The 27,783-nt window shown below is 36.8% G+C and overlaps 3 protein-coding genes across 3 annotated transcripts; all 3 read right to left on the bottom strand.

Moving 5' to 3' along the window:
- Positions 1-547: 547 nt before the first annotated feature.
- On the bottom strand, positions 548-4,553 carry her8a (hairy-related 8a). The gene is made up of 4 exons (XM_079598035.1): positions 3,549-4,553; positions 2,707-2,802; positions 2,474-2,552; positions 548-2,070 (listed from the first exon to the last, which is right to left on the bottom strand). The coding sequence occupies exons 1-4, from the start codon at positions 3,609-3,611 to the stop codon at positions 1,601-1,603; spliced, it is 708 nt and encodes a 235-aa protein (XP_079454161.1). The 5' UTR covers positions 3,612-4,553; the 3' UTR covers positions 548-1,600.
- Positions 4,554-8,938: 4,385 nt separating this feature from the next.
- Positions 8,939-11,891, bottom strand: LOC306991362 (lysophosphatidic acid receptor 6). Its single transcript, XM_079599109.1, has 2 exons — positions 11,765-11,891; positions 8,939-10,812 (listed from the first exon to the last, which is right to left on the bottom strand). Exon 2 carries the CDS (start codon positions 10,768-10,770, stop codon positions 9,814-9,816), a length of 957 nt encoding a protein of 318 aa, XP_079455235.1. The 5' UTR covers positions 10,771-10,812; positions 11,765-11,891; the 3' UTR covers positions 8,939-9,813.
- A 151-nt stretch (positions 11,892-12,042) lies between these two features.
- mblac1 (metallo-beta-lactamase domain containing 1) lies at positions 12,043-27,755 on the bottom strand. Its single transcript, XM_079594927.1, has 7 exons — positions 27,214-27,755; positions 26,910-27,101; positions 22,210-22,284; positions 21,959-22,024; positions 21,286-21,422; positions 13,213-13,399; positions 12,043-13,033 (listed from the first exon to the last, which is right to left on the bottom strand). The coding sequence occupies exons 1-7, from the start codon at positions 27,610-27,612 to the stop codon at positions 13,025-13,027; spliced, it is 1,065 nt and encodes a 354-aa protein (XP_079451053.1). The 5' UTR covers positions 27,613-27,755; the 3' UTR covers positions 12,043-13,024.
- Positions 27,756-27,783: the final 28 nt, after the last annotated feature.

Raw genomic sequence — 27,783 nt, 5'->3', positions numbered from 1 at the left:
TGAAATTTGTTGCACAGAGATGACTCTCTAAATATTCTGGCATCATATACAGACCCAGGCCATTTTGCCTGAACATTAGTGATGAGGTGGGTTCAACAGAATTAAACTGTGGCATTTACTGAAAATCACTGAAGTGTGTTCATCTGTGCACCAGAAGTTGATGGACCTTCCTCCTGCTGTTCTTCCACACTTAGGCCCGGATCACACCTACCGCGTTTTTTTCTGCAGTGAGGGGCGCCTTTTTTTCTATTGTTTTCCTATGGCAGTGAGCGTTCTGCGTGCGGTTTATGCTGTTATATCTAATATTTCACAGGAATATTGATGTATAATTTATTTCCATATTCACTTGTGTCTCCCAAAATGCCTGATAAACATGTTGTGCTAGTGAATAGTGACATCTAGAGGCTTTTAATTGCACCTTTTTCTCACATTATGGGACACATATTGTTTGCCTTAAAAGGTAGTTCACCAAAGAATGCAAGTTCCGTCATCATTAACTCACCCTTCAAACCTGTTATTTCTTCTGTTGAACACAATTTTTTTTTTTTTTTTAAGGATGTTGGTAACCAGACATTTGACAGTAGTCACTTACTTCCATAGTAGGAAAACAATACTTTGGAAGTTAGCTGAAAAAGTGTGTTCTAATTTTTCATATTTACACAGTATATTGAATGGAAAGCAAAGTTACAGTATATAAGCTGTATTGTTCAAGTTAAATTTACTGGCACAAGAAGTGAAATTACAATGGGATGTACAAAATATTGTAATTTGAGTAGCCTACATCAATTTAAAAGTAATGCCTGTGATGCTGTTATAAAAGTAAATCATAATAAAATTCTAAATTCTAACAGTTTTTGTTTTTCACTGGTTAACGGCAGATATCAGGTACAAGTTGTAAAATATTAGTTTAAAAAAAACACCACACACACACACAAACTGATCGTAATTTTATTATTTTAAAATCACCTTTATCATATTCATCATCATTTTCAAATGTTTTGAGAGTACAAAAACAATACACAGTTCTGATTTTTCATAAAGAAAATCAGTTTTAACTGCTTCAATATGAGGTACTAGTCAGACTCCTCACTTCTTGTAATATACAAGGATGGAGTATTTTTCACAAATGATCTTGTCCATTCTACCTTTTCTGAGTCACTATTGCATTTAAGGTAGAGAAATATGCATAATTTCAACAAACCCCTTTTACTACATGTACAAAATACACCACATCTAAAACCCAGCTAGTAAAAATATCATTGTTAAAAAAAATGAAAACCAAAGTAAGGTAATCTAAACTTTGCCTATAAGTAGTAATGCAGCAATACTAGTATATACAGTCAATGAGGCAAGCTTTGGTGTCATTTATGATCATACCCTAAAAGCATGCACATAACATAATTTGCTTCTAAGCATGCAGTACAGTGCTTTAAATGATAACACAAATCCCCATGGGACTTTGTAACCCAATATGACGCACCCCTCTGAGTGGAAAGCACTACAACCTCTCAAGAGATCAAATGTAATGGAAACTATTAGGTAGAAGAGGGCAGGCCAGGAAGGGCAAGGGGAGGGTAAATGGGGGGGGTGCTGGATTCATTCACCAGGGCCTCCACATGGAAGGATCGGCCCCTAGAAAGAAAGGGGGAAGGGCCGATTGTGCTGGAGACTGAGGGGAAGGAGACCTGGGGGGAGAGGGCTGTTCTCGGGGTCTCTCTCTAAGCAGTGAGACTCTGAGCGAGTGAGTGGGACTGGAGGGAGGGGAAGGAGATCGAGGGGATGGAGGGGTGTGCAGGTGGAGAGGGTGAGCCTGTAAGGAAGGCAGGTTTAAAGGGGAATGGGTCGGGGACAGAGGAACAGGGCTCAGGGTGCCAACAGAACTTGTGCTACCAGCCTCAGAGCTGATATGGGGAAGAGATTTCAGCAAGTGGTTTAGCAGACGTGCACCCAGAGTCTTGTCCATCCCGGGACAGCTCAGGAGCAGGTTGTGCACCTCATGCATGCATTGAATGTACCCGCTACCGTATCTTTGTCGAGACTCAAACCCAGTGCCTGGACTGTGACTACCACCTGAAAATCAAAGCAAAATAGAAGCATGGGAGGGATTTTACCCCATGTAATCATAATACAATCCTGCACACAATTTCCTTTGAGAAAAAGTATTGCCTAAAGTCTTTATTTAATAAAACTACAAAAGTGCTCAGTGCATATCATCAGTACACATATAGATTTACATATAGATTAAGCACCTGATCTTATTTATAGATCTTTTACCATGCTTTTAAAACATAGCTTAAATATAGTTGTATACGTCAAGGATATGATATATATAAAACATTTTTTATGTAAACAATCATACATTTCCCCTTAAAGATCAGTAGAGTTTGTTTATATGTTTGAAATAATATTCACTTAAAATGTACGGGTGGAAAAAGTAGGCTGCAATGGTTTTAGCCCAGAAAGTCTGCCTAACCTGGTCCGTGACCTCTTTGAAGGTTCTCCATGTGCTGAACTGTTATCTCAAGAACATCAGCCTTCTCCAATTTAGATTGCTGTGGGAAAAGTGAAAGGAAAATTGCATTTCAATTTATTTATTTTCACTTTCTTTTTATAAATGTATTAAAATGATTTGAATTATATTAGTGCAAATAGATTTCAAATATAAAGAGTGTTTATATTTTAATGATATTTATTTGGGTCACTTACATCCAAATTGTAGGCATCCACCATTATACCCTTTAGTTGCTCAAGGCTTGAGTTTATCCTCTCTCTGCGTCTTTTCTCTATCAAGGGTTTCCGCATCTAAAATTATAAACAAGCTGGTTTTAGTGAGTATGAAATATTCATTAGACATCCTCAAGGGATTAATTCACAACCAATTTGACAATACAAAACTCACAATACACATGCCAATTCTGTAAGGTGCATGTCTGAAGTGTGAAATATTCTCTGGACATCCCAAATGAGTTCATTAAATGTGATTATTTAACATAAACTAGCCTACTGTAAAGTCTTGACTAAATTTACTCAGTCTTGTCAGTATTATTTAAGATTCAATACTTAATCACTGTCATATTCTAACAGCACTAGCCTACTTGAAATATATCAACTGATTTGAGTCAATCCAAGCAAATAATTGTAAGACTGCACAACAACAACAAAAACATGCTAATTACAATTTATTTTCAAGTATAAGGTTTCATAAGGAACTACTCAACATTTAAAAGTTAGATACTAAACAATGTTTAGATTTGCAAAACAATCTAATTGTCTAATGAAATAGCCCATTTAGTAAGTGCTACTGCTATTTCTGACATTTAGGTCTTGTGTTTTTTTGGACAACTCAAACAGCATGTCTCGAATATGCATAAGCTAACTTTTTAAAGCTGCTCTGTAAGGTTGTCTAAAAATGTCCTTTCCTTCACGTTTAAACGCCTTCTACTTGTATGCCGCATGAATAAATGAGTAACGTTACATATTTTGCCAAAGTTGCATACATCACAAAACAACACAACACAAAATGACGACAGCGTCGTGACACAGCCTACCTTTCGCTCTTCTTTTGCGTTGAAATTCTTCTCCGGGCCATTGCCGATATTGGATGCCGTCATTTTTCTGCACTTCTAGTTAACAACTTTTTCGCTTTCCCACGACTATTTCTGAAAGTTTGCGGTGGCGTAGGCTTGATAAAACTACGAACTAAACAAGCTCACTTAACCTCGTTTAACATGTACTCGCACTCCCCCTCAAACCTCCACCCACCGAAATTACCATGACAATACATGGGTGCTTTTTGCTGCACAATTTCCCACAGTCTCGGGTTCGGCCTATTAAATAGAACGAATCCCACGTTCCACGCACAGTGCTGGAGCACTGAGATGAAGCACAGAGTTCAAAAGTTTGAATTCACAAGTGACTCACTTTCAGAAATAGTTACACGCATTTGACTCAACAGAAAAAAAAGAAAGAAAGTGGCTCTTACTTTATTTAGGGGCAATAGGCAACACTAAAACTAAAACTGATATTAGTATACAATAATTGGATGCACCTGTGGATGCATACAATTTATTTATTATCCTGTTAAATTATGTCCTTTAACCAGGTAGAGCATATAGATAAGGACATTAAATGCATCACGTTGCATTTAAAAACATATATATTTCACTGTTGAATTTTAGATGCAATGTTATTCAATATGTAAACAAAAAGAATGGTGTATCCGCTACCCCAACAAAGACAGAGGATGGTAAAGGTTGGAGGATGGTAACGCGCAACAATAGCAAAGAAATCTTAGTTTTTAAGTGTTTTCACAGTGGGAGAACTATACTATTATCTCCTATTTCCCACCCCTTCCTCCACAGCGCGCGACCCATCCCCTCTACCCCTTCACCATTGTTCTTTTCACCTACGGGACGGGCACACTCCACTGAGGCACGCCAAGATCTCTTTTTCTGCTGTTGTCCGGCCATAATGACCCACAGTCAAGGGAATAATAGACAGGGTGCCAAATCCCTAATGGCCATCTTAAACTCTTCAGCAGCCCAGAAAAACACAGCGCCCACAGAAAGACTGATTCGATTAAATAGGAGAATTGGTTGTGATTAATTGACAGTTTGCTGTCACCAACCAGGAAAAAACATGTAAAATTAAACATTAATTTAATAAGTCCTGCGTTTTGGGGAAATAAAAAAAGGCCTATAACATTCAAAAAGTAAAACTTTACACCCTATAAATTAATATAAATAGCCTAACGTTTAAAATATACATGAAAAAATATTAATCAGCTATAGCATATACATGTACAATTTTTAAAGACAAATCAGTTTATTCAAAGCTTCAAACTTTGGCTTCCAATGGCTCAAGTGGATTTTCTTATAATCATTACCTCACAGGTTTTGAGGTTTATGTAAGCCTACTAACTCTGTACAGGGTTTTCAAAATAGGGGTCTGTACAACTCTTCAGAAGTTTTCAATTCTGAAGTCATTCCACGAAACATGTACGATTTGAGTCCCTCTGACTTTTTTTGTGTGTATTTTACCTATTAGGTCACCAAAATCTATTTTGAAAAGCTTTTTCAATTGAAATGTCTCCTTTAATAAAGTTTTTAAAAAGTGACATACATTTTCTTTATATTAGAAATTATCTTTATCTTTATCAGTTGACACCACCTATTTTGTCATGTCCCTCATGGCCTTCTATGAAAGTACTTGGGATATGAATAATAAAATTAGAAAAAAGACCATGCATTTTGCCATTCCCATGAATATCTGTGATTTTTTTGCTGGTAATGTTTTTTTTTCTAAGTACGGTAATAATTATTAATTAAAATCACATTATTTAGTTCCGTACCTCAGTAATCCCTCAACCCCGTTACACAAATCATTCTCCCCCATAAAAATAATGAACAGATCCTTAAGTGACATCAATAACAGGAAGTAACATCATAGAAGTCTTCTGAACAACATTGTGTATAGACACAGGCAAGTTACCAATTCTTTTATAACTAACTAATTTAGAATTGTGATATTGTGAATTCTATTACTTGTGAAAATGATCTTTGTTATTTCAACAATATACATGATTTCTTAATATCATGCATGCCATGTGCTCTCCTGTTATTCACTACATGTAGCAGTGGCCATTTTCGAGCAAAAAATCACATCCCCAACACACTCAACCCCGTTACTTTTTTGCCACGATGCGCACGCATGCAAAAAACACACACACACAAACACACACATCAAAAAAACACACAAGTTATATGTTTTATTTTGATGACCTATTTAGTCCGTTTATAATGTTCTAATGTATACTACGTTGTTTTTCCTGCAGCCGGGTTAATAAAACTGAGTTGCAATTGCAATTTATATCTGTTTTTTTTCTTGGTTACATAGTGAAATACAGTGCTTATAGAAAATCTTACAGTGAATTTGAGTAAAAAACAACTATGTATATTAAGCTGTATTTGTCTCTTCAACCCCGTTACCATCTCCAACCCCGTTACCATCTCCAACCCTGTTAGTCTCAACCCCGTCACACCTACATTTTTATGAATAATTAATTGAATGTTTGTTGAACTTAGTCTGAAATGTTCCGAGCAATAATAAGAATACTGATTTTAGTTCAAATTCTGAAGTTAAGCCACATCTGTGATCAAAAATGATGAGGTTGCTGTCACAAAAAGTGCCCATTTCAGGCTTTAGTAGCCTATAGCATAAGTGTAAAATTGTATGTCAATTTTACATTTACAATTACATTACAAATATATTTTATAATCATATTCAGAGAGCTCTCATAGTGTCCATAACGGGGTTGAAGACTAATAGTGCCCATATCTTAAAATAATTACCAATAATAATAGGGATTTGATGCCTGAGGTTTTTTCTGGAAGTTAAATAAGTAATTAATGTTGTGAGGTGTTCAGAAAAGTAATACATATTGGTAAAAAAATCCAAAAATGTGTAAGTCCAAATCGTACCGGTTTCGCTAAGGCAAAACAATGTTAGGCTTATCAGAATAACGACTCGCAATAAATCAACAAAAATAAAATAATCAACATGATCATCATGCATAGCCTATAATAGGGCATATACTTGTTAATTACCAATACAAAGTTAGTTAATTCGACAGACAAATGTGTTCAATTACAACAGTTGTAAGTAAAATATTTGATTTAGTCTACCACCACCAGGGGGTGCTCAATTTACAACAATGACGTTAGAGTGCAAAAAGAATGCATGCATTTAGCTCAGTGGTTCTCAAACTTTTTACACCAAGTACTAGGCTACCTCAGAAAATATGTGGCTATACCACCATGATAACCAACATGAAAATACAGTAGCCACAGCACCCGTGGGGGATGTGGGTGTTTTAACACCCACACTTTTTCTGCAGTTTTTCCGCAGTTTTGCACAAACGCCTTACTACAGTGGCTCCTCCGTTTCTCTGTCCGCTCTGTGTCTGCGCTCGCTGCGGTTGCCTCCTCTCCCCCTCCCTCTCAAACGTGTGACTGGCTGATGATTGGCTGTTCTGCCTTAAGTCCCGCCTCTATTGGTGTATTAGATTTATCGGTCATCTCGTGCTGAGATTACGCTGTTCTGCACATCCATCCCCCGCACTTTTAAAAAGCTTGCTACGCCCCTGAGTAGCGTAGTAGGCCTAACTATTCAGCTACAGTTATGCACAGCTCAAAAAGGAAGCAGCTGTATTTCTAATAAGAATATTTATCATTGCCAGCCACTTTAAACATTGTAAAAACACAGTTTGTATATTAACACTGCACTGTGCTGCTTGCATACAGGTAAATAAAAAAACTTAAATAATGATTCAATTAAAATGTATTGCATCTAAAAGTGAAATAAAAACTGTAGCCTACTTATAAAGATTATATTATGAAAATGTATTGTACTTAAAAGTTAAATAAAAACTGTACTGTACTTAAAATATTAAGTAAAATATGTACTGTAATTAATAATAAAAAAAAGAACTCAGGCTGTGTATTCATATTTAACCTTTTTACATGTACATGTAAAATATTCTGGCTGACCCATGTGACGTGAGGTTTTATTGTTTCCATGGTGACGTGTCATTGCTTGTCACGTGACATAGCGCTGAATGACTGATGATCTGCTTTTATTTCCTTTTTTATTCAAAATATTCACAAGTTTGATAACTATAGCATGAAGTATCTGCTATTCCAATTGTCAAATATGTGCAAGTGTTGTTTAAACACCTTCAACATTATCGTATTGGTTGAGTTGGTTGAGTAACATTATCGCAATGGGCGGGACCATGTTAACGTTAGTTTGTGCCGTAGACGCAGTTCAGAGAATCGGATCTCACTACAACACGTGAATTCATCCACTTCTCCCGAAATACATGTTGCCGCTTCCATATACATCAGTGTGTATTTTACAAACTCTAACGTTACATGTATTGTTTTTTTTAGTACTTATGTGAATTTAAATGTCTGAAACCTAAAATAATAATTAAGTGGTTGAAAGCACGTCTCTGGCTCAGCGCCAGCCAACACGCGAAAGCACCACGTGATGCACTGACCGTTCTACTCACACCGGTGTGACTGTAAACTCCAGGGACCAGGCTAGACTGATTACACCGGTTTGTTCGTAAGTACGAAATTCTGTGATTCCTCTGGTACCACACTTTGAGAATCGGTGCGATTAGATGATAATGCTACCTCTGATGCGTATGGCCTCGAGAACTTCTGCATTCAGAAATTATGTAAGGTAGGCTATTCCCATGGGCCACTTTTGGGTAAGTCAGTCAAGCACTAAGACACGTTGTGGGTATTTACATTCATCTCTATCAATATCTTGGTACCATTTTACAATAAGGTTAATTAGTTAATGGATTAAACTAACATGTAGGCTACTAACAATGAGCAAATTTGTTACAGTATTTATTAATCTTTGTTAATAAAAAATACAGCTGTTCGTGTTCATTGTATGTTAATGTTAGTTCACACAGTGCAAAACTAATGTTAACAAATAAAGCCTTTGATTTTAATAATGTAGGCTATTAGTAGGCCTAAATGCTGAAATTAATATTAACTAAGATTAATCAATGCTGAAGAAGTATTGTTCATTCTTAGTTCATGTTAACTGGTAACGTTACTTAACTAATGAACCTTATTGTAAAGTGTTACCAATATTTTTATTTATTTTGGTATCAAGATTTTATCCCTGAAATCAGACCTATCCACTCTATAAGTGATCTAGGGTGAAATCGGGTTTATTGGGACACTTTCCGCAGTAATCTCAATGGCAAAAAGTGTCCCAATTCTCCCCAGTGCTTATTGCTGCTTGTCCAAGGAAATGTGCTTCTTTAATGACAAGTTGTTGTTTTTTTTTCTTTGACATCTCAAGAAGAAAATCACATGGATGTATAACAATAATTAAAACTGCAAAAAGAGAATATTAATCACTTTTATTAACATATTTACACATGAGAATATGTACGTTATACCAAAGACTTAAAGGAGCTGTGGTTATACTCAAAACAAGCTGCACCAGGTCAAACGGATGTGGTAGAGAGGGGGAAGGGTGTGGAAATGTGCAGGAAAGAGGGTTTTGGTGTTTTTTTGAACTATTTACTATTAACAATACTAATAGCAAAACGTTCTAAGCAATTATCTAAGCACATATGTCCATATGTTATTTTATGGAAAAGTAACACATTTTCAAAATTACACACATGCAAAATTATCATGCACAAGTACTTACAAATATAGTAACATTTAAAAATACAACAAAAACACCACTGCTGCATTAGTACCTTACAACTAAAAGGCTATGAATCGGTAACAAAATGTAGAAACTTTACAAATATGTAAACGTGGATATAATGCTCTAATATAACTGTATAAGAACATGTTCACTGTAAATAATTATCATAATTTGTTAATCATGTTTGAAATAACACATTACAGAGGCTTCCCAGTGAGAGTCCTTTTTGAAAACAAAACAAGTGGTTCCACATCAATGGCTAAATGAGTCATTTACTTTCTCATAAATGCATATGTGAGACGAAAACCAATGCCCTCTAAAAGGACTCTATACTTTACAGAACACTCATTTTTGCACGTGTGCATGCAGTCAGCAACTCACCCATGAGGGTGAAAAGACTTGTGGCTTCCTTTTTTCTTTTCTTTTTTTGAGTCATATTTGAGTAATCTATCATCTACATCTTTCCTTCCTATTAAAATAGATAGCTATGAGAACGGTCATGTAAACTGTCACTAAGCATGAGACCTGCATGAAAGTTTTTTTTTATCAAAAACGTTGAGGTTGCGCTTACGTTGTGAGCGGGGCACGTGAACGGTTGTTTCCGTCCGAGCTGTGACTGTTCATTTGCCATATTTTGCGTACAGCCTCAACATCCATTTTTCTTCGAAACGTCTCTGTTGTGAAGTAGTACGCCAGGGGGTCCAGCATTGCATTCAGGCAAGCTATCATGAGGCTGTACCGGTAAGCTGTTAACAGTGAGCATGGCCTGGTCTGGGGAGATTTATAGGCATTAAGTAGCAGAAGCATAACGTGATACGGCAGAAAACAGAACAGAAAGATCGCCAAGTTTGTTATTATCATCCTTTTAATCCTTCTGCTGTCTATTAGGTCACTGGTCTGAACAGCCGTGCTTTTGCTTATAGCCCGGACAAGCCCCCATGAGCTGAGAATCATAACGGTTAGTGGGATCCCAAACCCAATAATTAGCGTGGAAATGAGAGCAGCTGTTTGAGTGGCATAGCTAGGAAAATTTCCAAAGCACATGCTGTTGTTTTGCTCCATACTGGAATTTTTGAAATAGATCGGTAAGCTCGTTCCGGTAGTAAGGATCCAGATCCCCAGACACACACACCATGCTTTCTTGCGGCCCTCGCGGACGTGAGGAGACAACGGGAAGCAGACTGCTATGCAACGGTCAAAGCTAATGCACATGAGGAGGAAGATGCTGCCATACATGTTACTTAGCAGTATGAGACCGCTAACATCACATAAAGTCTGGTTCGGATCCCCCAAACCCCCGTGGTAATAGATCCTCACTGGAAGCGTACAAACCATAAGAATATCAGCAAAGGCTAGGTGAATCATGTACACGGTGGTGTGCGACCGTGATTTAGAGTTGCGGAAAAAAATGACAAGTGCGGTGAGGTTGAGGGTCAGTCCAAAAATGAAGACCACTGAATACACAGTAGCAAAAAGCACATTCTGCTGGCTTTGTGTTGAATTCAGACATGTATAATTTGACATTGCTGATCTTAGAATTTACCTCCTTGACTAGTCTTTAATAGCCTGTAATGACATGAAACAAAGGTTGTGTAATGAAATGTTATAACAGGCTTATCAATCTCAAAAGAAAACGTGCACCAAGAAGGGATCTCGCTCTTAATTTACATGCAGAAGTTCTTCAAAGTATTGCAAGCACAGTAGCTTGCATCAGTAGGAAACTTTGAAAAAGGGTCAGAGAGTAAACCTTTCCTCCAACTCAAAGCATTTAGAAACCAGTAGCTATATTTTTTAAGGTCAAGTGACATGAACATCTCAGAAAGTGTACAATGTGCATCTCAGATCTTGCCAGAGTTCTGTACAAGGGTTATGTGAGATAAAGAATAAAAATGAAAAACTATTTTGGTACATTTTATGCTGTTTGTACTGTACATCCCTTGTTTTTACCATGGAACATAAGATGGGTTAACAAAATGTCAAAGTTGTCAAATTCAGTTGCAGTGTTGCTTAGTTTATTTAAATAAATGTATAATCTAATACTTGCACACTACATTTTTACTTAACACTAAACTTTAAAAATACCTTTAAACGAACATTTAATTTTATATATATAAAAAGTTAATCTATTATTCAATATGACATATGCAAACAATGTTTCATATACATAAAAAAAAGTTATTAATAGTCAAGACTGCCCATGTAGACAAGCCATGTAGAGAAGTGAAATGCACTAATACACCTTTTAAATATCGTTCAAATTTATACTTTACATTTACAATATTTCAGATGTCAACAAAAATAAAAAATGTCTCATTCAGATACAGGCACATTTTATTGAACACATTTGATGTGAATAAATGGTTCCTTAAAACAGGTTATTTTTCAAATAAGGAATCTTTAAACAGCTTTGAGTTTTATGTAATAAGTCCTTTATATAAAACTCAAAGCTGTCAAAGATTCCTTATTTGAAAAATGAAACCGTGGAAAATAATAATGTGGATGTTGTAAATACACTCACCGTTTTTGTTATGTGGAAGAGTGTTTCTTTTCGGTTGGTAGTTGGTACTGATGCAAGATAGTTCTTTTGTTGCAGTCTCATCGAGGGCCTTTACTTCAGGAAATGAGTTTGCGGTGAGTGCCTGTCATTTCTGTCTTCTTTTTAATGTGTTATCTTATGCAACATAAAACAAATATAAAAAACACTACTCATCCAAATACCACATTGAACTCCTCCGTAATAGGTGACATAGGTTATTTAAAAAAAGAAAAAGAAACATGCAATAAAAGCCAAAACCTGGTAAAAGTTTTATTTAGAATAAAATGTGTTAAACATCTGGGTACATTAAGATCTTAGTCAAAAAAGGTCTGCCTGACATAAATGTTCATAAGAACCACCCAATCCTTCCTTAAAATTTCTATGTAAATATAAATACATTAATTTTAACATAACATTGAACTATTATTTAAAAGATATCTCAAATTTACAATATAAAATAAGAAAAATACAACTTCAACTATTTACATTTATACAACAAATGAACCCATTTTTTCCACATGGATGGATCAGTGAGTTTCCGGACACATTTTCTCAGTCTATTATTCAATATGACATATGCAAACAATGTTTTGTTGTGGCAAAAATTCATCAAACAAACATCACTGCGTAAGAGACACTCAGAGTCAAATTATAAAATAGAAGTATTTATTCTTGCAAGAATAGGAGCAGTCTAATACACAGTTGTTACCCTGTGCAGAAGAGTGACACACCCCCAGACAGACTGAACCACCTTTTTATCCTAGCTCTCCCAAGGTCTTCTTCCCCCCCAGAGCCTTCCTCCCAGTAGTTTTCCATCCAGTAGTTTTCCATAGACAAGGAAGCCATAACACTAGTTTAGATTCGTCACTAGTTGGCCCACTAAGCCCTCCTTCACCAAATGGCCTTCTGACATCTAGGTCAGAGGTCCTTGTTCGTCTGTTCTCTGGAGTGCCTCTCCCTTCTGCCTTCCCAGGTACATAAACAGAATCTTCTCTCACTACAAGTTCTCACTATGATTCTTTGAATCATCTATATTTTACTAAAGATCAATGAATATCATAAAATCGCCACCACAGTTTCAATCGAGAAGATATAATGTTAATCAGTAGAGTTAAGTTTTAGAGATCCTTTCTTGTTAATTACTGTTCACTTCCACATTTGCTAATGGTCACCGATCGGTGTGGACAAGTGTCTAGTAATAAATCTTGATCCTGTGTTATCTGGTCTGTTGTCCTTTTGAACTTATGCCACCTAAAGGAATAAAGCATAATTTAGACCCACTATCAGAAAGTACCATGCTGAAACCATAAATCAATCAATCAATTATTAGCTATTGCAAGACCATCAGCAAAAAAGCAGTAAATGAATAACTGTAAATGAATAACTGATTGACCTTTAGAAATCAAGTCACCTTTATGTACAGTACATACCTCTTTGCGATTGCATGTACCACAGATGCAGCCAAAGAGGCCGTTGAGCGCCTGGAATCCACAGAGCAGCAGTTCTAAACTAGCAGCCACCAGCAGGGTGGCAAACAGGCTGATGTTAAACTCCACAACATTTTCTGGCTCTTTGCAAGTGTCCCAGATGTCAGAGTTTCCCAAGTAGTTTTCAGTGCTGCAAAATATGTCAAATAAATAATAATAATAATAAAAAGAACAACAAAAAGACATTAAAGGGACAGTTAACCAACATTTTTTAATTCTGTCATTACTCACTCTCATGTCATTTCAAACCCGTAAGACTTTGGTTCATCTTCAGAACACAAATTAAGATTTTTTTGATGAAATCTGAGAGCTTCCTGTCCCTCCATTGACAGCCTACACAACTACCACTTTAACTCTTCAAAAAGTTCATAAAGAAATCGGAAAACTAATTCATTTGAATTGAGTGGTTAGTTAAAATTTTCTTAAGAGACTGGATTGCTTTATATAATTAACAGATTTAATTTAGGCTTTTATTAATCATTTGAACAATGATCAGTGAACATGAACAGAAGCTCAACCGAACCTGCTTGACACACGAGAATGAACCTCATTGGTTCTCGCACGTCAAGAAAACATGCTTGAGCTTCCGTTTACCACAACTGATGTGTGTTGGTGAATGTTTATTAGTGAATAAAAGCCTCAATTTAATCTGTTCAATTAATAAGCTGCTGAATTCATATTGTGAAACGTGATTGTTGTGGTTCTCCATGTAATATATTTTATGGTTTTGTTATAACTTATGTTTTGTTTATTGATTATAAATTATTTTTAGATTTATAATATTGTTTGTATGTATGCACTGTAATAGTTTGTATTTCATGCTTATTTTATCTATTGTCTATGTAAAGCGCTGACTTTTGAGAATAGACTTTTAAAAGCGCTATACAAAATAAAGTTATTATTATTATTATATGGATTGGTTTTAGAAATTCTTTATGAACTATTTGGGCTTTAGATACTGCTTTGGATGCGACTAGTTTAGTGAACACTGTACATTGTTCGGTTCCGGCTGAAGTAGAGCCCGTGCTGCACTATAGTATCCAGCTGCAGACCCGCAGCACCACCAGTTTCAGAACCCCAGCGCCAGAACCGGAAGTAAGGGGCGGAGCTTACGTTCTAAACCGAGTAACGGCACCTAACGTTTTGGAGCGTAATTTGCTTAGACACGAAACGGTATGCTTTTATTACACACGAAACGTCATACTTTATACGTATGTTATAATGATACATTAAGGTACAGAAACATTGGGCTTCACCATATTTTTAATATCGTGGTCCGTTGTATGCATTTATATTTACTATGGTTCTTTTTTTATAATAATTTTGACAATGTATTTACCTACATATTGTAAATACAGTTGTTATGATAACACATTTATTTCTATTTGTATATAGGACAGTTAAGCTGTCATTTGTAACTATACAAGAATATAGAAACTATTTAGCTATTTTAGTAAAATGTTCTTATTAAAGTGACCTATTTACAAGCAGGAGTATGTTGTTTGTGCACCACAAATTGACACTTACCAATCAGGTATTTCAAATAATTGTAAACTAGCATGAGAGAAAATGCCACAAACTATTGTAAAGTGACACATACCATTGTTAAATCAATTATGAAAACTGGCACCATGATCATTCAGAAGTGTGCTGGACCTTGACACTGGCTTTTCAGAATGCAGAGTAGTGTACATCTGTAGATCCTATATATAATGTGGATACAGCAAGTCAAATATTTGAACAAAACATTCGGGCATCTCCAGAAGGAATATATATTAAATTAATTTGTAGTTATTGTAGACTTGTATTGCTTGTCTCATTGTCAATAACTCCGCCCCTCGCTTCCGGTTCTGGCGCTGGGGTTCTGAAACTGGTGGTGCTGCGGGTCTGCAGCTGGATATATCTCGTGCTGCAGGGCAATTGGGTGACTACGACGCTATAGTCGCGGGACAAAACACCGCTCTTCCGTTACGATTACCACAACAAATAAATTCTCCCCACTCAGTGAAACACCCACTGACGATCCTGTTGAATGTGCCCTAGTTATTGGCGATTCTATTGTCACAGTGTCTGGTTTGTGTATTCCTGGTGTCCACTAGAGGTCCTCTTCCTCACGGTGTCATCCACATTATGAACTGCATTCCCCACAATCCTTGTCTGTACCAATCACTGTTCATTGCACTCAGCTGTTCCCCGTCATCATTGTTCCCAGCTGTTCCCTGTTTCATTGTTAGTTCTGTGTGTGTATATATATATATATATACCCTGGTTGTTTCAGTGTTTGTCATGGAGTCCTTGTCTATTATCACACCACTTCCGAGTACTGCTTTGTTGCCTGTTTTGTATTGTTTTATGTTTTGGATTGCTTCTTTGGTTTTGACCTCTGCCTGGACTGGTTATGATTACGGATTACCCTATTAAAGCTGCTATTGGATCTAACCCCTGTTTCCCGTGTGTGGATCGTGACATCTATTACACTGAACGTGAACATAGAGACACCAGCCACCATAGTCACATGTTTGCCGGGAGCCAGAGCGCCTGACATAAAAGCTAATTTAAAAGTGCTGGCTAATGCTAAACGTAAATTCTCTAAGATTATTATTCACGTCGGCACTAATGATGTTCGACTCCGCCAGTCGGAGATCACTAAAATTAACGTTAAAGAGATGTGTGAACTCGCAAGTACGATGTCAGGCACTGTAATTTGCTCTGGCCCCCTTCCTGTTCGCAGGAGTGATGAGACAGTTAGCAGATTGTCATCACTCAATGGCTGGCTGTCTGGGTGGTGTCTGAAATAATATAGAATTCATAGACAATTGGAAAAGTTTTTGGGGCAGACCTGACCTGTTGAAAAGAGATGGTATTCATCCCTCCTGGGATGGTGCTGCTCTTCTCTCTAGTAATATGGCTCATATCTTAGAGGTAAAACATGACAATCTGGGGCTCAGGTCAGGAAGCAGACAGACTGGCTTAACCGACCGTCTGCTAGCTGTCTAACGTCACCCAGGTCAGATAAATCCCATCACATGACTCTTTCACCTAGATATCATCATATAGAGACTGTGTTCCTCGAATTAGGAAATACAAAAAAATTACAAACCCATCTAAGGGTAAAAATTTAATTGATGTTCAACAAATAAAAAACAGATATAATACAAATGAACAAATGATAAAACTCGGGTTGCTGAATATTCGATCTCTCACATCAAAAGCACTTATTGTTAATGATATGATTACAGACCACATGTGCTTTGTTTGACAGAAACCTGGCTAAAACCAAACAATTACATTACTTTAAATGAGTCCACCCCCCAAGATTACGGTTATAAACATGAACCTCGTCTGAAAGGCAAATGGGGAGGTGTTGCTGTAATTTATAGTAATATTTTCAAAATTACTAAGAAGTCTAGTTTAAAATATAATTCTTTTGAAGTGTTGGTGCTAATATAATAGCTAATATCTAGTGTAAATGATAAATCATGTTTGAGATTTGTACTGGCTACTGTATACAAGCCACCAGGGTACCATACAGACTTCATCAAAGAATTTGCAGATTTTCTATCAGAATTAGTATTGGCTGCAGATAAATGACTAATTCTTGGTGATTTTAATATACACATAGATAATGAAAAAGATGCATTGGGATTGGCATTTAAAGACATTGTAAACTCATTGGAGTTAGACAACACGTGTCAGGACCGACTCATTGCCATAATCATACTCTAGATCTAATACTATCACATGGAATAGATGTTGATGCCGTTGAAATACTGCAGCAGAGCGATGACATCTCAGATCATTATCTAGTCTCGTGTAAATTACATTTAGCCAAGGCTGCAAAGCCAACTCCGTGTTATAAATATGTTAGACCTATAACTTCTGCCACTAAAGATGGCTTTATCAATAATCTTCCTAATCAGTTTCATCATCTCAGCATTCCAGATAGCTTAGAAGAACTTTTAACTCTCTCTTTTCCAGCACTTTAGACACAGTTGCTCCGTTGTGCTTAAAGAAGATTAAAGGAAATAGTCCAACGCCGTGGCACAACGAGCACACTCAGGCCCTTAAGAGAGCAGCCAGAAAAATGGAGCACAACTGGAAGAAAACAAAACTAGAGGTATTTCGTGTTTCATGGAAAGAGAACTCGATTACTTACAGAGAGGCTTTAAAAGCTGCTAGATCTGCTTATTTTTCAACCCCATTAGAAGAAAATAAACATAATCCTCCTAGGTATTAACCGGTATTTGAAACAGTGGCTAAACTTCTTCACTTATAAGATTGATAATATCAGGAACAAAATTATAACTATGCAACCGTCTAATACAGTATCGCATCAGGGAGTGCATTGTAGTCTCCCTGAGGAAAAATTTGATTTATTTTTTGCTATAGAAGAGGTCGAATTTTCTAAACTCGTTAATTCATCTAAATCGACATCATGTATGTTAGACCCTATACCGACTAAGCTACTGAAAGAGATGCTTCCAGATGTCATAGATCCTCTTCTTAATATCATTAATTCGTCTTTGTCTCTAGGATACGTACCAAAAACCTTTAAGCTGGCTATGATTAAACCGCTTGTTAAAAAACTGCAACTTGATCCTACAGAATTAGTCAATTACAGGCCAATCTCGAATCTACCTTTTCTGTCAAAGATACTAGAAAAAGCAGTATCCTCACAACTGTGTTTCTTTTTTAGGAAGAAATGATATCTGCGAGGATTTTCAGTCCGGATTTAGACCGTACCATAGTACCAAGACAGCTCTCGTTAGAGTCACAAATTATTTGCTCTTATAATCCGATCGTGGTTGTATCTTTCTATTAGTGTTACTCAATCTTAGTGCTGTATTTGACACTATTGACCACAACATTCTTTTAAAGCTTCAGTTGGTAACTTTTGAAAAAAAAATTTTTTTTACATAGGCCTATTTGTTAAAACTAGGGCCGGGACTCGATTAAAAAAATTAATCTAATTAATTAGAGGCTTTGTAATTAATTAATCGAAATTAATCGCATATAAATATTTGACCTGAGAACAGTGAGAAGTAATTTTTTTCACATGGATTTTTAGTATACCATTGAATAATGACTGAATACATAAGCTTAAGCAACAAAATATTGTTTATTTTTGTTCAACCAAGTCCAGCAGACCAGTGCTATTTTTGCCATTAAGTGTAGCAATAGCCGTTCCGAATTCCTTGTTGCATAGCTTGCACACAACCATGCTCTTATCGACGCTTCCATCCGTTCGTTTTTTATTACAAAATGTCCCATCCACGGGGCCAACCAAAGCGGTCTTGTCAGCTTCTTTGTTCATGTTCACTGTGGTTTGTTGTTGTCTGAAGTTATCAAGTTATGAACATAGACGGTTATGAACGCTGGTGCTCCAGTATAATCGGTCCGCCTAAACTCATCCAGTGAGAAACGCTCCGCGGTGCAAAAATAAGTGTGATTAAAATGCGTTAAAAAATTTTAACGCGTTATTTTTTGTGTAATTAATTAATCTTAATTAACGCGTTAAAGTCCCGGCTCTAGTTACAACTGTTATTATGTCCTGACAGTAGAATATGAGACAGATAATCTGTGAAAAAATGAAGGTCCTCTGGCTCCTCCCAGTGGTCCTATTGCCATTTGCAGAAATGCACCGCTCCCGGTCAGAAACAACCAATCAGAGCCATGGAGGAATGTCTTAGCAGTGTCAATCAAGCTAGTGTACGCGCTGATCACACCCCTCTCTTGCACAGCACGTACCGTCGTTCAAAATCAAGATTGCCGGTGTGCCCCAGCTGTGCTAATGGCAGACAAACAACCAAAACTGCCAATTTCTCGAGTGGCACCTGCTCATACAACAAAGACGGGTAAACGGAAAAAGACCGATGACGATAAACAAGCGAAAAAGAAAGAATTAGAGCCGAAATAAAAGGAGGGTGAACATCGGAGCGGCTTTTCAGAGGTGGATGGAGCTAACGTTACGTGTCCTGAAAGTATTAAAAAAACGATCCAGAGTTAGCCACATTTCTGCTTGACAAGTAAGTATCCCTGCTTTATTTGTTTCATTTTATAAGAACTACACGCTGTGTGGGTGAATTGCTCGTCGGAGCCTATTGACTCGGTGTCAAAACTAGCTTTCACTGTTATGCCGATGATACTCAGCTGTATATTTCTTCAACGAAACCTACCAATTGACAAAATTAACAGAATCCATAGCTGATATAAAAAATTGGATGACTAGTACTAAATTCTGAAAAAACTGAGATTCTAATTATTGGACAAAAAACTTCCTCACGTAATAACCTAGAAAACTGTCTAACACTTGATGGCTGCTCTGTTAAGTCGTCATCGTCGGTTAGGAACCTGGTGTGCTCTTTGATACCAATCTTTCATTTGAAAATATATCTTAAAAATATATATCTAAATTACGCCATATGCTCTCATTGACAAATGCGGAACAATTTGTTAATGCGTTCATGACCTCAAGGCTAGATTATTGTAATCCTCTACTGGGTGGTTGCCCTGCACGCTTAATAAACAAACTACAGCTGGTTCAAAACGCAGCAGCTCGAGTTCTTACCAGAACCAGGAAGTATGACCATATTAGCCCCGTTCTGTCAACACTGCCTTGGCTCCCTATTAAACATCGTATACATTTTAAAATATTGCTGATCACTTACAAAGCAATATATGGTTTAGCTCCGCAGTACTTGAGCGAGCTCTTAACGCATTATAGTCCTTCACGTCTATTGCGGTCAGTTGATAATACCTAGAATATCAAAATCGACTGCTGGCGGTAGATCCTTTTCCTATTTAGCACCAAATCTTTGGAACAGTCTTCCTACCATTGTCTGGGAAGCAGACACACTCTGTCAGTTTAAAGCTAGATTAAAGACACATCTCTTTGACCTAGCATTCACATAATACATTATAGACTTCTATAACTCAATGTTAGGCTGCATAGATTAGGTCAGCCGGAACTGGGAACACTTCCCATAAATCCTGATGTACTCGTTACATCATAAGAAGAATGGCATCTACGCTAATTTTAGTGTCTTTGTTTATCCCGAGGTTTTCCCGCAGCCTGCCGGATCCAGGCCGTATCCATATCTGACAAAAAGACCTTCGCCTGGACCCAATGACAACGCAGTGCTGAAGTGCCAACTAGTCTCTCCCTATGGAGGATCCCTTTACCACTCTACAGATAAAGCATCGTCGGGATAATTTCGGTTTCGCGTATCTACCCTGAAGTGATACAATTCTGTCTAAAAATGTTTAAGGCCAGACAAGTAGTTTGTTAAGGCTTGGTTTGTAGGGAATTACAAACCTGCACACATATATTCAAATGCGCATAACTATAGAATTAATTCTTGATGCGCACGTGAGCGCCATCAGCGTTTCTCACAGGTTCGCATTTAAAGTCTGTGTAGAGAGAACGGTGTCGTCTTAGCGGCCCCTAATTTAATAACTAATGATCGTTGCGACGGAAGTGAATCAATCAAAACAAACTTTAGCTGGAAAATATCTTTATTTAAGAACCGCTATAAAGCCAAAACAATCTCTGTTACCTTAAATGATCCGTTTATCACTGTAAAGCTGTTTTGAAACAATCTACATTGTTAAAAGCGCTATATAAATGAAGATGAGTGGTAGTTGCGTAAGCTGTCAATGGAGGGATAGAAAGCTCTCAAATTTCATCAAAAAGATCTTCATCTGTGTTCCGGAGATGGACGAAGGTCTTACGGGTTTGGAACGACATGAGGGTGAGTAATTAATGACAGAATTTTGAATTTTGGGTTGAACTAACCCTTTAAAAGCAGTTAAGCTCCACAAACTATTTTGATGTACACTATTATGTTAACATTATTTTAATCTCCTGAACATTTTTGCACCCAAAAAAGTTATATTTTAGATGTCATGACCATTTTTCTCTCTATGAGCTCTAGAATTGTTTTCTATAAATGTTCTTTTAAAACTGGAGAGGATGTTTTGGGTTCTGAATATGGGATGGACCAATCGTTTTCACACCTGTTCATGAATGGTCTGCTCCATTGGTCATCTTCAGTCAAGCAAACTGGTCCATTAATCAATGCAAACGCAGCTATAACACCACTGTACAGAGCACCAACCACACCAATTGCAGCAAAGATAATGGACAGGAACATCTATAATAGACGAAAAAGAACACAACCGACTTAGGTCAGTTAAAGGTTCACTAAATGGAAAAATGTGAGCATTGTAATGTAAACATTTTGTTTATGTTAAAGAGAAAATTCTGTCATTATGTACTAATTTTCCTTATGTACTGACTTCCCTTTTTTTGAAACACAAAAGACATTTAGAATGTTTCAACTGTTTTACCCATACAATTGCACAATTGTAAGGTTGAAAATAATCAAAAATATTTGAAAATTAACAAAGACAGCAAACAGTAAAAGCAGATGTCTTTGTTTATTTTCAAATATCTTTGAATATTTTTGTTAATTTTCAAATATCTTTGATTATTTTCAACCCAAAGTCGACGAAAAATGTTTTGGGGAGACATAAGGGTAAATGATGACAATGTGTTACATTATGGGTGAACTATCCCTATAAAATTATTAATATTCCTTGGTAAAGCTGACACACCTGCTGTCCTTAGGCACTAATTCAATTAAAGTCAAGAGAAATAAATCAAATCTGTGACCTTAGCAGAACTCACCCCACATCGGTTTGCACAGCAGCCTTGCCTCCCAGTGCTATGGATGTGAATCGCAGGAATCAATACCTAAAAGAGAAAAGCAGTAGCCATATCAACATAAAAGTATGCTGAAGAAGAGATATAACCTACAATGTATTCCAGAAGCCAGGATGGATGCACTAAATAATGCCAAGAAACTGGTCAGACAACACCAACAGTAATGTCAAGGGAAAACTCAGGGATAACAATAAAATGAGATAGAATTTCCTTACCAAGATACCTCCTCCAACAACGCCTCCCATGTATATGATCTCATCCGTAAGACGGTAGAGCCCCTCTGCTTCCTCCTTTGAATAAATGGTTTTAAAATCAGGGAAAAACAGAAAAATGTTGCAGATGATGGACAGCAGTGCCAGCGGATAGAGGCTGATGCCAATAAACTTGGCACACTTTCCTGTACACATGATATAATTATTCTGTTTTATTAAGGCTCAGAAATATTAAACAGTCTTTAAGCATGCAATACTTTATTCTCGAGTGCTAAATTGATGAGAGGACAGGTTATAAATACTCTGTGACAAGACTAACACACCCATCTGACGTCAGGTCAGGAACTGATGTCACATCTTTATCATATATTAGCTGCCATAAAAATGACTGTACTTTGAAAAGCCAATGTCATTCTGTCAAAAACAGTCCTTATAAACAAACTGAAATATGCTAGACAGAAAACTATTCAACAGCATAACATTCATTGATCAAATGATCCAAGATTCCAGGATATTACAAATGTCATGTGATGCCCATGAATAGATATCATTGCACCTCTTCACTTGGATAATTGGCTAGCAATAACAAAAGCATATGTATAACAATAATCCGTGTATCATTCGTTCAGTCATTTTTTTATTTAATATTGAAAGTAGAAAAATTAGAAAATAGTTCCTTTTTCGTTCCCCCCCCCCCCCCCCCCCCCCACGAAATCAGCTTGATTTTTCGTTCTGAGGTAGAAAAATGAATAAACAGCTTGAATATTTGATTTCTACACGTGAGTGGGAATGAAACGCCCCTTTCCTCCGATTTGTCAGCCGAAGATCAAACTGTTCCGTCATCAATTCTTCCTCAGTTCCGCACAGCAGAATAAGAGTCCTCCGCTGCTGCAGCTGATGTGCGGATTCTTATCTTGTCTTATTCTTATCTACCAAACATATAATTAATCAATTAGGCATTTTAAAATTCAAGCTAGGAGTCTTGGAGTTCTTTTTGATGCCGAGTTAAAGTTTGATAAGCATATAAATTCAGTGGTTAGAGGTAGCTTCTTCCAATTAAGGAATATAGCGAAATTGAAACCTTTTTTGTCTTTTAAAGATTTGGAAATTGTTATGCATGCTTTTATTACAACCAGACTGGACTATTGTAATTCTTTATATTATGGTATTCCTCATGCATCACTTTCACGTCTGCAGCTGGTTCAGAATGCTGCTGCCAGACTTTTGACCGGGACTAGGAAATATGAGAGTATAACACCTGTACTAGCATCCCTTCATTGGCTCCCAGTCAGATTTAGGATCAAGTATAAGATGTTACTATTTGTTTTTAAGGCCTTAAATGGGATGGCACCAAGTTACATTAGTGAACTTTTTCAGAAACATACATCTTAGGCCTTTAAGATCTGCACAAACGTTTCAGCTAATCATTCCTAAGTCTCGACTTAAATCAAAAGGAGACAGGGCCTTCTCCGTTGCAGCTCCTCGTTTATGGAACAGTCTACCTCTCCATTTTAGATCTTGTGCCACCCCTCATCTTTTCTCTCTTGCATTTGATTGTAATTAAATGTCTTTTTAATTGTTTTATACTTTGTTTCAAAATCTTAGATTATATGTGCTGGGCTGTATGTAAAGCACTTTGGACAACGTGCTGTTTTTAAACGTGCTATAGGCCTATAAATAAATGTGATTAATTGATTGATTGAATTGTCATTGTAAAACAATCATTGTAAAAAACGCATTTTATTATTAACCTATTCAGAAATGGTGTAAAAGACCGGTAAATAAAATACTAAATGAACATTATAAACACTATTAATAACATATGCGTATTACTACTTGCCCTTACTGTAGCCTATGCTTTGTCAAATCCTTAAATAAATGGTAGGCCTATTCAGAAAAGGTATAATCAAAATATACATAGTAGCCTATAATGGCCTATTGTGCCCTTTATTACAAACAACATTTAGCCTATTTTAAACGCCAAGCCTAAACAAATTTATTTGAATCTAAACTGAAACTGCCGACGTTGGGTTCGCACATCCCTCATTCGGTCCAACGTTTCGACATTTGCAATGTAACAATTGGATGCTAACTATTAATGTAAAGGCTTCGTACTTAAGTCGAGTATAGCCTACACGAAGGCCAAATCAGCATCTTCAAGGGAAATTAGTTTGGAATAGCAGCAAGTTATGACTGACCGGCACATCCTTTAAATTAAGCTGAATAACTTTTTGCAGGTTTGGTTGACTGTTTTATTTTAATAATGAACAGGCTTTGATGTTAAGTTAGCAATGCCAAAAGTGAACTGATAATATGTTGTGTAAGGCCTAAGTGTCACTTGGATTTGTTCCTCAGCTGGGGAAATAACTTAATAGGCCTACTCTGTCATTTGAAACAGTAAAATGTATATTTGTATTTGTGTAGGCCTACATTCAAAATGACTACAAAATGTCATGCCTTTAAAAAATAAAGAAAACAACATGATGCGCTGCTTGTCCTCCGTCTCCTTGAACTTCTTTCTGGCGCACACCAAGAATTAACCAAAATAGCATACAGCGAATAGCCTTCTTGGCGCACCTACTTTTGAAAGTCAACATTTAGATTATTTGAAGTAAAATGCACTATATAGGCCTAAGTTACTTAGGAATAAATCACAGCGTATTTCATAATAAAAAATGGTAACTTTACAGTCCGGAAAATAGCAAATTATTTCACGGACCACCCTGGCACTTTTGAGAACTGCTGGTCTACACAGAAGAAAGCCCTGTCTAGGCTCTTCCTCGGTACGGGTTGTGTTAAGCCATTCGTTAGAATGTTTGTTTGATGAAAAAAAGATGTAGTTGCAATAAACGTGTTAGGAATCCATTCAGCTGCAGCAGCGGAGGACTCTTATTCTGCTGTGCGGAACTGGGGAAGAATTGATGACGGAACAGTTTTATCTTCGGCTGACAAATCGGAGGAAAGGGGCATTTTATTCCCACCCACGTGTAGAAATCGAATATTCAAGCTGTTTATTCATTTTTCTACCAAAAAATGAAAAATCAAGCTGAATTCTTGCTTTTCGTTTTTTTTGGAAAAAATTACAAAAAACGAAAAAGGAACTGTTTTCTCATTTTTCTACTTTCAAAATTAAATCAAAAAATGACTGAACGAATGATACACGGATTATTGTTATAGATAATGCTTTTGTTATTGCTAGCCAATTATCCATATAAAGTGAAGAAGTGCAATATCATCTATTCATGGGCATCATATGACATTTGTAATATCCTGGAATCTTGGATCATTTGATCAATGAATGTTATCTGCTGTTGGAGGTGTGGGTCGATGTCTTTGTGGCTCTTTACTGCACTCTGAACTTTTCCGTGCACTTATGTACATATCCCACATACCCTCTAATCAGGAATCTAATCAGTTATTTTATGTAATGACAGCATACGTCAAGCATATTGGGAAAGGGATCAAGGTACAGATATGTGAACATTTCTATTATTGGAACATTGTGTATTTATTATAACTGCTAATCTATTTTTTAAGATGGGATCGTTTAAATATAAAAAGTTTAACAAATACTCCATTTAGAGAAATGAAGTGATGTACAAATTGGTTCTTGGTGTGTTCACAAATGATGCAATGAATTTAGCTCATAAAAAATGTGTAAATGGTCTTTCATTACTTGATAACTGTTTGTAATTGCCTATTATGTTTGTACATAAAGGGATAGTTCATCCAAAAAAGGAAATTCTGTCATCATTTACTCACCCTCAAGTTGTCCCAAACCTGTATACATTTCTTTGTTCTGCTGAACACAAAAGAAGATATTTTGTTGAATGTTTGTAATCAAAAAGTTGTGGGGCACCATTGACTTCCATAGTATGGGGGAAATACTATGCAAGTCAATAGTATCTCACAACTGTTTTGTTACAAACATTCTTTAAAATATCTTTGTGTTCAGCAGAACAAAGACATTTATACAGGTTTGGATTGGAACAACTTGAGGGTGAGTAAATTATGACAAAAATGTAATTGTATCCGTTTCCCTTTCCTTTAACTGTTTAACATTAATGTGCTTAATTTTGTAAAACCCATATAAAGAATTCAGATGGATCTCTATCTATAAATTATTTTCAAAGTAAAGTAAAATCAAACCATGACCTCATTTACTACTACTTATTTACTACTGCTATCTCGTCATCAGTTATATCTTTCATGACCATCTTTTGACACATGACTCACAAATAAGCAAAAGCCTAAAAATAACTGCAAAAGCAAGTGGGTCAGTGGCTTGAGCAGTCAATATAGGTTAACTGAAAAACCCACGGTTAACATTCATAAGTAAAGTGATTCCATTTCACACCCACAGTAGAGTAGCCCATTCTTTTTCACTGTAATAATAAATGTCATTAATGATTTATGAATGGTTACACAATGCAGTTAAGCATGTGACAATACCTATTTTGAACTAAAAAGGAATGGCCAGTAGCCTAATTTGAAATACATTAGAAAAATATGTGAACAGAATGGTACCAGTCATCAACACCAATGTGCTATTTTAAAATTATTGTGCCACATTGGTGATATAAATGAATGTGGTCTTTGTTTCAGAATTGCTCTGTCTGTAACTGAATCTCAGGTCCAAGAATACGTCAATGTCATGATTGCTTGTGCACTCTAAATAATGGCCCATGTCCAGGAATTATTACATCCGCTATCTGTAACGCCTTCTGCCGGTTGGTCTCTTGTATCTGAGGGTTTTCGCTTAGCTCCTTCCAGGAGTCTTCATCATGGCAACGTTCAAACAAGTCTCCGGCGACAAGGACTGTACCCTCTGATGTTCCCTTTACCAGGACACTGACATCTCTGCCCATGTGGCCAGGTGTTGGAATGATGGATACCTTGTGGATAAAGTGGATTACCAAATTAGTGTCAACTAATATATAATTACATCAGAAGTTACTTCCCTTTGCTAGTCTAGTTATGGCCCTATACGACACGTGAATAACTTACAAAATCATCAATAGGGTGTGGCTGTCCCTCAGCCAGCTGGTTAGGTAGATATCGATCCCCCACGCTTATGTCACATCCCACAATTATTTTGGCGTGTGGAAACAACCCCAAGTTTCCCACGTGGTCAGAGTGACCGTGGGTTCCGACTACTATAGCAACACTTTCTGGCGTCATACCCTTCTCCTTCAGTTTTTCGACGAGGAAGTCTCGATCCCAAGGACCCCCGGTGTCTACTAGAATATTTTGTGGTCCAGTAATTAAAGAAATGGTACCGTCAGCCCTAAACGAGCCGTCTGGCTCGGCTGTGCAGTATCCCTCTTTCAATACTGAGACGCAATACGGGTGGCCTGAAATGTTGGAATTGATGCCAGATTCACTTTTTCTTATTGAGCGATGCATGTCCAAATGAGCCTGAGTAATCGGGATAATGTTTCAAAGAAACAAAAGGTTAACAACAGCTAAAATGTTATTTTAAGTATCGCTTCATATACTTCTACGGCAAGTCACTAAGGACAAACTAGCAAGGGGGAAATTTTGATATTGGCGTTATGGTACAATCGCGCCACCTTT

This window comes from Phoxinus phoxinus, assembly GCF_949152265.1.
Source record: "Phoxinus phoxinus genome assembly, chromosome: 2".
In the NCBI taxonomy this organism is placed as follows: domain Eukaryota; kingdom Metazoa; phylum Chordata; class Actinopteri; order Cypriniformes; family Leuciscidae; genus Phoxinus; species Phoxinus phoxinus.
Note: the sequence above shows the minus strand (reverse complement) of the source record. Positions and strands in the feature narration are given on the sequence as shown.